General features: G+C 42.5%; 1 protein-coding gene across 1 annotated transcript in view; it reads right to left on the bottom strand.

Moving 5' to 3' along the window:
* Positions 1 to 11784, bottom strand: part of SPEF2 (sperm flagellar 2) — a gene marked incomplete at both ends in the record, with an annotated part of 65548 nt that extends 53764 nt beyond the window's left edge. Inside the window, 4 exons of the mRNA XM_084304765.1 lie at positions 2163 to 2333; positions 3657 to 3909; positions 10872 to 10974; positions 11727 to 11784. Of these exons, the coding sequence (XP_084160891.1) occupies positions 2163 to 2333; positions 3657 to 3909; positions 10872 to 10974; positions 11727 to 11784 (585 nt within the window). The remainder of the gene's footprint in view (positions 1 to 2162; positions 2334 to 3656; positions 3910 to 10871; positions 10975 to 11726) is intronic.
* Positions 11785 to 13767: the final 1983 nt, after the last annotated feature.

Here is a 13767-nt window from a genome sequence, read left to right as displayed (position 1 = left end):
ATCCCTGCTTATGGCAAGGTTGGAACTAGATGATCTTTAAGATCCCTTCCAACCCTTCTATGTTTCTATGATGAAACAGATGCATTTTAAATTAAAGCATCACTCCACATACAGAGTCATTTGACAGCTTTTCAATATGCTAGTACATATTCTCAATAGTCGAGAATGAAAAAATATTTTAAGTACCAGTATCAGAAAATCTGATCCATGCAGTTGGACTGGAAGATCTTTGAAGGTCCCTTCCAACCGAACTTACCTATCCTATCCTATCCTATCCTATCCTATCCTATCCTATCCTATCCTATCCTATCCTATCCTATCCTATCCTATCCTATCCCATCCCATCCCATCCCATCCCATCCCAGCTATGCCTGCATTAACAAGGGATGAGGTGCAATAGAAGCATGTCTGTAAAAAACAAAACAAAACAAACAAAAAAAAAAAACAGTTTGTACTCAATGCCTGAGAGGCATTTAAAGGGTTGTATTAAATGTTAGCTCTAGTCTAGCACCTGTTTCTAGTTAGAATTCAGAACAGAAACTGAAAAACACACATACTGTGAGGCAATGCTACCACTCAATACTGAGTCTCAGATGATTAAGCATTAGCAAAAATTAAATTGACACCATTAAAGTGCACTACAGATACATGCAGTTAAAAGAAGAGTTGTGTGGGAAAAAAACATTTTTCTACAAAGATTCAAAGAAATCTAAAAAATAAATGTGTATAAAATCAAATAGAATTTTAAAAAATTCTTTAAAAAAAAGTCTTGAAAATCTTTGGGATATTGTTCATATTTTCTTTTGTAGATACTTGAAGAGTCACTTAGTCATTTATTTCCATTCTTGTTCTTGCAGTGGCAACAGAAGAACTACATGTAAATAACCACTGAAAGACACTTTTAATTAGCAGCTCCACAGAAAGGGATCTAAGGGTTTTGGTCAACAGAAAGTTGAAAGTGAGTCAACAGTGAACCCTGACAGCCAAAAGGGACAACTGTACACTGGGATGCATCAGGTATTGCACTGTGCTGCTGCAGCCTCACCTCAGGTACTACCTACAGCTTTGAGTGACACAATATAAGAAGGACATAAAACAAATTTTGAGTGTTCAAAGGAGAACTACAGAGATGGTGAAGGGTGTGGAGGGGAAGACATGTGAAGAGCAGCTGAGGTCCCTTGCCAGAGGCCCAAAGAGAGCAAGCTGAGGGGAGGCTTCATGGTGGCCTGCAGCTCCCTCGCGAAGGGAGCGGAGGGGCAGGTGCTGAGCTCTGCTCTCTGGGGACAGTGACAGGACCCGAGGGAACAGCATGGAGCTGGGACAGGGGATGTTCAAACTGATTATTAGGAAAAGGTTCTTGACTGAGAGGGTGGCCGGGCACTGGGACAGGCTCCTCAGGGCAGTGGTCACAGCCCAAAGCCTACCAGAGTTCCAGAAGTGTTTGGACAACGCTCTCAGACAAATGGGTTGATTTTTGGGTGGTTCTATGTGGAGCCAGGAGTTGGACTCAATGACCCATGTACATCCCTTCCAACACGGGACATTCTTTTGTTCTTTGATTCTAGCCATACAAAACTCATCTCCAATTAGTCAATTTCTAATTCATTGTGGCTTAATATTCCTTGACTAGGAATTCCTTGACTGCCAATTCTTCTATATAAACTACAGCCTGTACTTTGGAAGAGTGTTCCCGTATGCTGAAAAAAAATAGTTCATCTTTTTGATTTAATGAAAACATCTACACAGAGCTAAAAGACGCACTGAGGCCATATCCACTATACATGTAGGTCCGCTTCCTTATATCTTTATCCTGCTTCTGAACAATGCTCCAACTTTTTCTTTAAAATGAAAACTTTCACAAACCTCCTTTATAAGAACACTTTAAACACTTAGAGTTGTGAAATTGACACTTTATCTTCAAATTTCTTAAGATTTTTCTTGCATAAAAACATGCAAATACAAGTACTCTTAACATGATGTCATTTTGAAATATTAATGTTTTTTAATGGTCTTACAAGACTGTATTGGCTTTGTATCTCCACCTCAATGCTTTCTAAGAGCGCCCTCTTTCTTTGCTTTTCTGTAAACATGATGGGGCAGCAAAACTATGTATGTGATCTTAAGAAAATACTTCTTCAGAAGTCTCTATTAAATGTAGTCACCTTTTCAATGTCTTGGGCTCTTTGTTCCTCTCGAAGCTTCTGAACTTTCTGTTGTTCTGAAATATGTATACGAGCTATTTTATCTTCCATTGCTTTAGACTTCATTTCAAAATGCTCTGAAACCTGCTGTAGCTGCAAATCTGCCTGACGTGGTGTTAAAGATTTCAAACGCTGAAATTACATTTCAAGATAGTCAAGTCAGAAACAGTAAGAGAAATTGTACTTAAATGTGACAATTTTACGATAGTTATTTAAAACTATGTTTTCTGGTGTTAATATCCACAGAACAGTATCTAAACATGGTGGAGTTGTGGTTTTTTTTGTTTGTTTGTTTGTTTGTTTTAAATAAAGGACCAGCTCTATTGAAAAGAACTTGCAGAATTGAACTTGAACAATGCCAAATAGAAATCTAAGACATTCAACTTAAACATAAGAATTTTTTTTTTTCATGGAAATGTTGCTCAATAATTTGCCCAGATATTTTATGAAGTCTCCATCTTTGAAGACATTCAAGAACCAACTGGACAAGGTCCTGAGCACCCTGACACAGTTAACTCTGGTTAGAGGAGTAGGGTGGCTGGATTATGTGACCTCCAGACCTCCCTTCCAACCTTAACGATTTTATGATGAATGTATCTATTCACAGGAGCAATCTCAGTTGCTTTATCTTCTTTAAGCTATTCATATATGTGAAGGGATGTCGTGGCTGTTTGGTGCTATCTCTACATTTGTTGGTACACTTTATGTTTTGTTAGGATGTGTGGTAGAAAAAATGTGAAGTTTCACCGAGCTGAATTTGATTCGTGATGAATAGCTTCTTAAAGATTGCTCATCCTGGTAACAAATTATGGTCTGCACATGCTGAACATTACTGTTGAAGATGAGAAGAATGTCCTTAACAGAATGTACTACACAAATAATGCCTTCCTCTTAGATACTCTCTTTGCCTTTTTATTTTCCTCTTTGCATTATTCAGCATACAGTTACTTGGCCAGCTGGAGTCTAGTATAAATATATGGGGAGACATGTAACAGAAGGAATCAAATCACCATGGACAACCAACACAAACTAATTTCCCCTTCAGGAAACATTTATACCTAATTTCATACCTCGACTCCAAAGCTGTCTGCAATCTGTACTGATCAAATAAGTATGACAGCAGCCACTGAACAACTTCTAGTCTTTGTTGTTATACATATTTTAAGGCAGGAGAGCAGGTAAGACGGAATAAGCCAAAACAAAGGAACACAAAACAAAAGAACGAAAAGGAACACAGATGGTCATTATCCTCATGAATCACAGATTAACCAGGCAATCCCAGTGTCTATGTATAGGACATGGCAAAGGATTTCATCTTTTCCATAGAAGCATACTGGTTTTGAACAAGAAATCTAAAAAGCAGGGAGGGAAAGCATGAAATATGCATGAGAGATACATGTAAATAAGCTACCTTATTTTCCTATACATTTATACAAAATTGGTATAGTTAGCTACCTCTTGATACAAAACACTTCCGATAGACTTGAGCTTTGCAGGTGCTGTAGGTCTCATTGCTTCCATGGCTACTGCAGTGAGCTTTGTTTTTCTCTTTTTTTCTAAAGCAATGTACAATTCATACAAAAGCTTTGTTGCAGCCCCATGCTGCCCTGTCATGATGTCTTGGGCCACATTCTCATTAAACTGTACACCAAGGAGGTGAAGCGTGGGTTCCAGGAGAGAAAAATTGTTAAGTTTTGCACTTGCAACCCTATGTGATTAAAAACAAAGAAAAAAACAAAACATAAATGTACTTTCAATTCCAACTTGCTGCAATAAGCATCGTCATCACATTTATCTCATATCAAGATAGGAGGGGGAAAAAAAACACAGTGGACTTTCTTAGAGTGATGTGATACACACTTTGTTTTCAATTTTATCCTGTAGTACATGCTAATAGATTGGTCTACTAGGAATAACTTTGGGGGAAAAATAGAAGACACATTGGGTTATATAAATCTTGATACATGCACACAAGAAGTACAACTGACAGCAAAAGCTTACTCCAAATTGCAGCTAAAAGTATACCATCCACAAAAGGTAAAAGGAACTAGGATGAAGTTTATTAAACTGTATCAATCCATGTGAGCTCTAACCAGCCAAAATACAGGAAATTAAAAACAAAACAAACAAACGAACAAAAAAAAACCTATGTAATCTATTAACCCTCACACCTTGTCACTTTTTTTCCTCAATAAAAAGAAATAGACACATGGCTTGGTGTAGTGTTGAAAAATAAAGACTGTGGTCCCAGTAAGCAAAATTTACATTCAAAAAAGAAATGGTGGATTCCAGATAAATTATTTTTCTTGATGTATAGATTCTCCTGTGGAAACGCTTGAGATCAGTAGATAGGCCAAAAAGAAGAAATAGAAATTATCAATATCTCACAATTAACATGCTATCAGATTTCGTTCAGCGAATCCGTAACTACTGGCTGAGTCAGAACATTTCTATGCTGCTCTATCACTTAACTTCGTAACAGTTCATTTACATGAACCAAAAAGGTTTTGAGGTCAGTAGAGCAACACCATAATTCTACAAAAATGTTGAATTTTAACTTGAAGACCTCCTGGTCTCTCAGAATTCACAATACTCCTAAATGAAACAGTCCTGGAGTTAATCAATCTCACTATAACAATCCATGCCTTATTTCTTATACAATTATATATAAATTTAGCTTACAGCTATTGAAAATCTTTCTGCAATTGATTCAAGATTAAGGTGACACGCACTGTCAGAAATCTTGGATGCATTGAAAAACTGGTGACATGACCTCTTAATTTTTTATTGTGTAAACAGATCAGATGGAAATTCTTAAACATGCTTGATAATACAAAGATGTTCTAAACCTTATCTCAAGATCATTTTCAGACATAAGACAAAACTATAGTATTTAATTTTTCAAATACGGACAGACTAACTAGAAGATGTTTTCCAGCAGTGTTTCTTTCAAAAAGGTAGTACCACTTTCTCAATTATTATTCTCTTCCTCTTATGACTATATATATGCCTATGTTCTATATAAAGAACTGCACAACACAAGCAGCTAATATAGTTAAGCAATAACTAATTAGTTATAACTAATAACTAATATAGTTAAGCTTGAGAAGGTCATCAAAATGACCACCCATTCTTTTCAGTTATTACTCTCTAGATTACAGTTGCCCATACTTCCTCCACTGCCACACCAGTAGTTACGATCTTCCCTTGGTCTGTACTAAAACATATCAGAGTGATGACAGTTTACCAAATGACCCTTGAATTATATAGTACTCTCAAAAATTAAAAGTATTACTTTATAGATAACTAGTAAGATTTGTCAAGCATGGGTTCTTCCAAGATTCCAGGACTATATAATGACTATTACACAGAAATAATTGCCTTTAATGTGCAGGAGGAGTATCTTGGAACTGAGGAAATATTGTATCAGTTCAGTTATTGTATTATTGTATCAGTTAATAGCTGTTAAAGGATCTATGTCACTAGCAAATGTAAAAGGAAGAGAAGGCAGAAAGTATCAAAATATCCTGATGAAGTCATGGAATATCATGGTGAAGAATACAACCTTCCTTCCTCTCATGTTGGTTATTTCAGGACCTTAATAATTGTTATGGCATTTTCCTTGACCTCCTCCAATATATCCAGGTCATTCTTGTACTTGGGAACCCCAAACTGGACACAGCATTTCAGATAAGGTCTCACCAGGGCTGAGTAGAGCCTCCTTCACAGAAGAAGAGAATGGTTGAGGTTGGAAGAGACCTCCAGAGATCTAGTCGAACCCCTCTGCAGGGTCACCTAGAGCATGTTACACAGGATCAATCCGGGCATGTTTTGAATATCTCCAAAGGAGACTCCACAATATCTCTTGGCAGTATGCTCTAGTGTTTTGTCACCCTCACAGTAAAGAAGTTCTTCCTCATATGGCGATCTTTGTCTTCAAACTGATGGCAAAATTCTTCTTGACATAATCCAGGATGCTAAATAGCCTTCTTCGCAGTAAGTGTACATAGCTGACTCACAGTCAGCTTGTTGCCCTCCAAGGCCTCTTTTCTGCACGACTGGTTTCAAGACAGTTGGCCACCAGTTTAAACTGATGCATGGAACTTTCCTTCCCAGATACAGCACTTTGCATTTCCCTTTGCTGAACTTCATGAGAGTGTTGACAGCCCTTTTCTCCAGCCCATCAAGGTCCCTCTGAATGGCAACCACAACCATCTGCTCTATCAAACACTCCTTCCAGTTTTGTGGTCTGCAGACTGACTGAGGTTACACTCTATCTCATCATGCAAGTTGATAATAAAGATGTTAAACAGTTTGGGTCTCAGAATTGACCCCTGGGTACACTACTAATCACTACTTCTCAGCTGCACTTTGTGGTTCTGGTAACAACCTGGAAGTTCAGCCAGTTTTCAGTCCACCTCACTGGCCACTTCCCTAGTCCATACTTCATTCGTTTCACCTCCCTCGACCACAACTCATCTGTTTCATCATAGAATCATAGAATGGCATGAGTTGGAAGGGGTCCAAGGGACATTAAAGACCATCTAGTTCCAACCCCACTGCCATAGGCAGGGATGCCACCCACTAGCACTAGATCAGGTTGCCCAGGGCCCAATCCAACCTGGTCTGGAACACCTCCAGGGATGAGGCAGCCACAGCTTCTCTGGGCAGCCTGTGCCAGTGCCTCACCACACTTCTACAGTGAAGAATTTCCTCCTAACATCTAATCTAAATCTCCCCTCCTTCAGATTAAAACCATTCCACCTTGTCCTGTCATTATCTACCCAAGTAAAAATTCACACTCCATCTTTTTATAAGCACCATTTAAGTACTGAAAAGCTGCAACGAGGTCTCCCCAGAGCTTTCTCTTCTCCAGGCTGAACACGCCCAGCTCTCTCAGCCCTTCTTCACTGGAGAGCAGCTCCAGCCATCTAATCGTCTTCATGGCCCTCCTCTGGACCCGCTCTAACAGCCCCACGTCCCTCTTGTGCTGGGGGCCCCAGCCCTGGATGCCCCCAGGTGGGGCCTCACAAGGGCAGAGCAGAGGGGCACAATCCCCTCCCTCCACCTGCTGCCCACCCCTCTGTTGCTGCAGCCCAGGACGCAGTTGGCCTTCTGAGCTGCAGGCACACACTGCTGGCTCGTGTCGAGCTTTTTGTCCACCACAGCCCCCAAGAGCAGCAGGGCTGCTCTCACTGAGTTTTTCTCCCAGTCAGTTTTTCTCTGTCCTCATGTCTGTGCTTGCCCCAACCCAGGTGCAGCACCTCATTCTTTGACCTGAACCTCATTAGTTTTACATGTGCCCACTTCTCAAGTTTGTCCAGGTCCCTTTGGATGGCACCCTTCCTTCTGTTGCACTGACTGTACCTCTCAGCTTGGTGTCATCCGCAAGCTTGCTGAGGGTGCACTCAATCCCACCGTCTATGTTGTTGATAAAGATATTAAAACAGCATCGGTCCCAAGACAAGATAAAAGATAAAGATAATTTTATCTTTAATATCTGTTAAAGATACTAAACAGCACCCATCTTGGTGTCCCTGAGGGACACCACTCATCACTGGCCTCTGCCTGGACATAGAGACATTGACCACCACTCTCTGTATGTGGCCATCAAGCCAATTCCTTATCCACAGAATGGTTCACCCTTCAAATCCATCTCTCTTCAATTTGGAGATCAGGATGTCACGTTGGGCCATGTTAAAGGCCTTAAAGAAGTCTAGGTAGATGACATCAAACAATTGATGCAGCCACCCTGCCATAGAAGGCCACCAGATTGGTCAGGCATGACTTGCCCTTGGTGAAACCATGCTGGCTGTCTCGGATCACCTCCTTGTCCTGCATGTGCCTTTACACTGCACCAGTGACTTCACCTGCCAGGACTTTTCAAATATGATGGAGAGAGGCTTGGCAACTCCATCAGCCAGTGCCCTCAGAACCCTGAGATGCTTCTCAGCAGGGCCCATAGACTCGTACCTGTTCAGTTTCATCAGGTCATCTGAAACCTGCTCTTCACTTAAGCTGGGAAGGACTTTGCTCCCCCACCCTCACGTACAGGTTCAGGGGAATGAGAGACATGGGAAGCCTGACTGGCTGTGAAGACTAAGGTAAAGAAGTTGAGCACCTCAGCCTTCTCCAGGTCTGTCATTAACAATTCTTCCTTCTCATCCCTCAGAGGGGACACACTCTCCTTAGCCTTTCTTTTCTGGCCCATGTACCTACAGAATCCCTTCGTGTTGTTCTTTGCATCCCTTGCCAAGCTCAGTTCCATCTGTGCCTTGGTTTTCCTGATCCCACCCCTGCACACCCAGACAGCAACCCTGTACTCTTCCCATGCTTCATGTCTCTGCTTCCACTGCCTGTGCATTTCTTTCTTGCACCTCAGCCTGACCAGCAAGTCCTTGCTCAGCCATTCCATCCTGCCTTCCCTGATTGCTTTCCTACATGGGGAATAGAGAGTTCTTGTGCTGTAAGGAAAACATCCTTAAAGAGTGGCTAGCTCCATTCTGCTTCTTTGTCCCAAGGAGCAGTGTCCCAAGTGATCCCATCCACTAGGTATTTACATGGCTGGAATTCTGTTCTTTGGAAGTTCAGGGTACTGACTTTGCTCTTTGCCAGGCCCATATTCCTCACGATCAATAACTCAAAATTCAAACTTTGTTGGAGGATGTCAAAAGTCAAAATAAGCAGCACATATTGATCTTCCCTCTTCCACTGAGCCCATCACCTCATTGCAGAAGGCTGTTATCAGGTTAGTTATGCATGATTTCCCCTTCATAAAGCCACAGTGATAACTCCCAGTCATCTTCTTGTCCTTAATATGCTTGGAAAATGTTCCCATACTCATTAGTTCCATCAGTTTTCAGGAACTGAGGCAAGGCCTCAGTTCTTGTTCTTGACCAATTCCTCCTTGCTTTCCTTGAAGAGAGGAGTGACATTTCCAGTCCTAAGAAATCTCCCCCAGTCACCATCACCTTTCAAAGACAATTGAGAGTGACCTAGCAGTGACATCAGCCAGGTCCCTCAGCATTTGTGGATGCATCCCACAGACTTGTGTATTTATACCATTTTTAATGTTCCTTAAGCCAATCCTCTTCCACCAGAAGTCTTCCTGCTAGTCTTAAAGGACTGGGATTCCTGAAGGCAAGTTTTACCAGCAGAGACAGAGAGAGAAGACATTAAGTACCTCAAACTTTTTTCTTTTTTTTTTTTTTTTTTTTTCCCCACTAGATCCTGTGCCCCATTCAGCAGTAATGTTTTCCCTAGTCTCCATTTTGCTGTGGAAATACCCGTAAAAATCCTTTTGTTTGCCCTTCATGCCCTTCACCAGTTTTAACTCCAGATGGGATTTGGCTTCCCTAAAGCCTCCCATGCACACTCAGAGACTGTTTGTCAAGTCCTTGTCCACCCAACACTGCTTCCACATCTTGTACATGTATGCTTTCTTTTTGTGGTTCAGTTTAGTCAAGAGATCCTTGTTCATCCATTCATGCCTCCTGCTGCCTTCATTGATTTTCTTCACAATGAGATGGACTATTCTCATACTTGAAGGTGGTGACCTTTGAATAAAAATTCAGCCACTTGTCCTGGACACTTCTACTCTCCAGGACTGATTTGTATAGGATTCTTCCAAGCAGGTCCCTTAACAAGCTTCTCTCCTGAAACCTATAGTTGTGATACTGTTTTCAGCTTGTTCCCTCCTCTCAGAATCCTGAGGTCACCATCTCATGGTCACTGCAGTCAGTGCTGCCCCTGACCTCCCTTGTTTGTACGTATTAGGTCTAGCAGAACATGTCCCTTCTTCAGCCCCTCAACCACCTGTCTCAGAAAGTTATCATCAATGCACTCCAGTATCCTAATGGATTGCTTGTGTCTGTCCTTTCCAGCAGATATCAACTTGTTTCTCCAGATCACACCCTATTGTGCATCACCACATCTGCTGAGAATGCATTCACTGTCTCAGCAGAGTTTCTAACCTCTCCTTGCATCTGTTGAAAGGGTGCTTGATCTTCCCTAATGAGAAGTCATCTGGGAACAAAAGCTTGGAGTATCCTTTTACCTTATAGTTGTACCCTATCTACCCTACAGCTTGGTAGTTGATAGAGCTTTTTAGATGTTGCTAGTGCTTGTAGAAGTAAAAGCCTCCTTAAGCTATCAGTGGGTACCCTAATGTTCTCCCAAGAGCCCCCAGGAGTGCTTCAGTATTCTGAAATGTTCCCAAATGATCTAGAATTTTGAGAAAGAGAAACCAGAAACTGCTGTCTGCCTATTAGCTGCACTCAAGCTCCTCTCCTACAAGTTGGTAGGACTTGAATAGGAAAAAAACTTGAGTATCCCAGTCTTCATTCAACTTATGGGGACAATGTCAGAATCTCCAGCATTAAAGACATTCTGAAGGACTTCTATGATTCTATGACTTCTAGAACCTTTGATCTAACCTGTTGCTACCATAGTTACAATCAAAATGTGTAATGTTTGTAAAGTAGTATGATCAACTTTGGAAATAGGAAGCTTGGCTGCGCATCAAATAGAAGTAGTTTTTGACTTACACTGATAGTTGCATTAAATTTTGGTAAATTCCACGTCTTCTCCCCTCTGCACTAGCAAATTCCAACTGAAAAATAAATATTTTGTCTGATTCCTGCAACAGACATGTTATCCGTATGTACTGACCTGCTCTGTGAAAATTTATTAAAGTCATCTTGAAGGCCATATTTGTGTAGAAGTTCTCCAAAGAGGTAGCCATTAGAAAATTCTTCAGCAAACGATCCTGGAACTAAGTTGTTTATTTTTCCCAGAAAGAATAACATAATTAAAATAATTCATACTTTAATTTTAATATTACTCACTATTGTTTTTATGACAAAATCAAGTACAAGCCTTATTAAATATTTCAAAAGAATTTTAGGAGCTGCCTTTTTAAGCCAGTAATAGGTTTTCTTTCAGTGCGGTTATTTTGCAACATCAGCTTCACACAATCAATTAATTCTCCTTTTCGGTGCCGAAAATTAAAACTTTGTCGTGGTTGTCACCCAGACAATGGCTACAGCTACGAACAACGATCGCTAAGCTTTCTGCAAACTTTGTCGCGGCGGTCATTGGGACAGCGGCGATAAAGGATAACCGTGAAGTTTTCTGCTGGAAAGTGTTAAACACAGAGTTTTTAGAGCTGCGCTTCCACGGAGAGTTGTGGGCTCTTGTGGAACAGCTGCTTCTCCAAAGCCAGCATCCCAAAACGGGGCAGTGATTAAAGGAACTGTGTCCCCTGGAGACACAGATAAACATATTTATGTACATGTATGTATATATATATATATGTGTGTGTGTGTATATATGTATATATATCCACCCTCTCCTCACACCTCCTGAGGGTCTGTGTCGCCTGGCACCCCCCCCACCCACCCGAAGGCCATGCCCCCCTCCTGAGGGCTCTCCTCATCAAACCGCCGGGCTCCGGGGCACAGCAGCGGGACTCGTCCCGGGGGCTCCCCTCCCCGGCCGCAGGCTTTATGGCCCGGCTGCACTCACCGAGGCTGCGGGAGAGCCGCACCTCCCCGTTGAGCCACCCGCACAGCACCCCCGCCATCAGCGCCGCCGCCCCCGCCCTGCCTGGCACCGCGTCCCGTTGCCACGGCGACCCGAGCCCGGCGCATGCGCGGAGGGAAGGGGCGACAGCCCCCCCCCCCCTCACCCCGCCCGCTCTCTCTCTTGCCCCGCCGAGGGCCGCGCATGCGCCGCAGGTGGGGCGGGTGTGGCCGGGGCGGGGAGGCGAGGAGGAAGGTGAGCGCGCCGCGGGGGGGGGGGGGGGGGAGGAGGAGAGGAGAGTAGAAGGGGGGGGGGGAATGCGCGTGCCCGCCCCCGCCGCCGGCGGCGCGCGCGCGCGCACGGCCGTTGGCCGGCCGTTAACGCCTCGTTGGGCGGGAGCGGGCTGAGGGGAGCCCCGTGGGTCTGAGGCGGGGGGGGGCTGCTCCAGCTGCAGGGGGCTGCGGTCCTGCTGGGCGCCCCTCTGCCCTCCTGTCCTCCCCGCTGGTGTTTAATAAAGTGTCGCTGCTCCCCCCCCCCCCCCCCCCATCCCCAGCTCCGCCTCGGCCGCCGGTGGCTGCGCTGCCTGCCGTGTTGGCGCTTTGCGGAGGGGGGACTCGGGCTGAGAAAGCGCCCTGTCAGGAGGGGGAGAACGAGCCCGGCATAAATTGTTCGCGGTGGAGAACGCCAAACCGCACCGATGGTCGCGTTGGCTGGGTGGGGAAGGGGGGGGGGAGGGAGGGAGGGAGGGAGCGCGAAAAGTGAAAACGCTGCTGAGGGGGAAATAACAAAAAAATAAAAAAATAAATAAATAAAGCACACGCTTCAAACTGGCAGTGCTACACGTTTGCAAGGCTGTTTTTCAACAGTGCTCCTTGTGTAAGGAGTCTGAGTGAGGCATCCGAGTGCCAGTGCAGCTGCTCGCGGGGCTCTGAGCGCCGCCAGTTTGGGGCGTTTCAGGATTGCTCTGAAACCATCGGCTCTTATTGCATTACTTCTCCTTTTTACTGAGTCGTCTTTGGTTTAGTATCACGTTGAAATAAATACTTTGAGGAGTTTTGGTGCCCTCGTTTTAAACAGCGTGCTGCAAAAATGTGGAAATAGAGAAGAGATCTACGTCTGGAAAAAGCATTGTACCCCATAGGAATTTAAATCCTTTCTTTCCAGGAATATCTAAAGTAGATTGAAGTCTTCAAGTGTCTTTCACTGAATCCTAAAGGATGACTTAATCTAGAGAAGAGCAGGAGGATCTAGTGGTTAATGATGGGCAGACAACAAATTAAACATTTTTCAAAAGTGACAATGACTTGACATGACTTTGAATACTATAGATTCTGTACCTTTAGAAGTCTTTCATTTAATCTCTATGCTTTTACAGAAGGTGTGCTTTTAATCAAAATAAATTACTGAGTTTTCTTAGAAGAAAGGTATAACTGAGCAGTTTATGTCTTAAGATTGTAAAATTAGTGGCATGAATGAATAAAGTAACAAACTTCAAGAGAGGGGAAGTACATTCAGGGCAAATTTTGTATCCTTTTGAAGTTACAAAGTTTTGTGCATGTGGTAAACTATAAAAATACCCACACTTCAGAGGAAGTAGAAACCTTGATTTTTTTTTTTTTTCTAATATAACGTTCTTAGTGAGAGTATCTACCATGTGGGTGTGTCTTTGATATGTCAAAGAACAAAGAAGAAATTTGTTTTAGTTTTTTTGTGGAATTCTTTCCTCAGCTCAAGTAATTACATATATATATATAATACATATATATATTTAAATATATTTAAATGTTACTGTAAATAGTCATTTATATTAAGTTTAGAACTACTTTCCATATAGCCTCTGACTTTGAAAAGCTGATACATATTTTCAAATCTATCATAAGCAGTGGATTAACATTGGTTTGATCTGCTCTGGTGGACATGATAAAATCCTACTCAGATAAGCTAGATTTGTGAGAAACGTGAAATCCTTCATATAATTAAATTCTATAGTGGTTTGTTGTTTCATCTAAACCTGTCTTAGCTCTTAATAAATTAATGTAGCTTT

Source organism: Netta rufina (assembly GCF_964035555.1).
Source record: "Netta rufina genome assembly, chromosome: Z".
Lineage (NCBI taxonomy): Eukaryota > Metazoa > Chordata > Aves > Anseriformes > Anatidae > Netta > Netta rufina.
The sequence above is the reverse complement of the archived record's forward strand: the minus strand, read 5'-3'. Positions and strand labels throughout refer to the sequence as shown.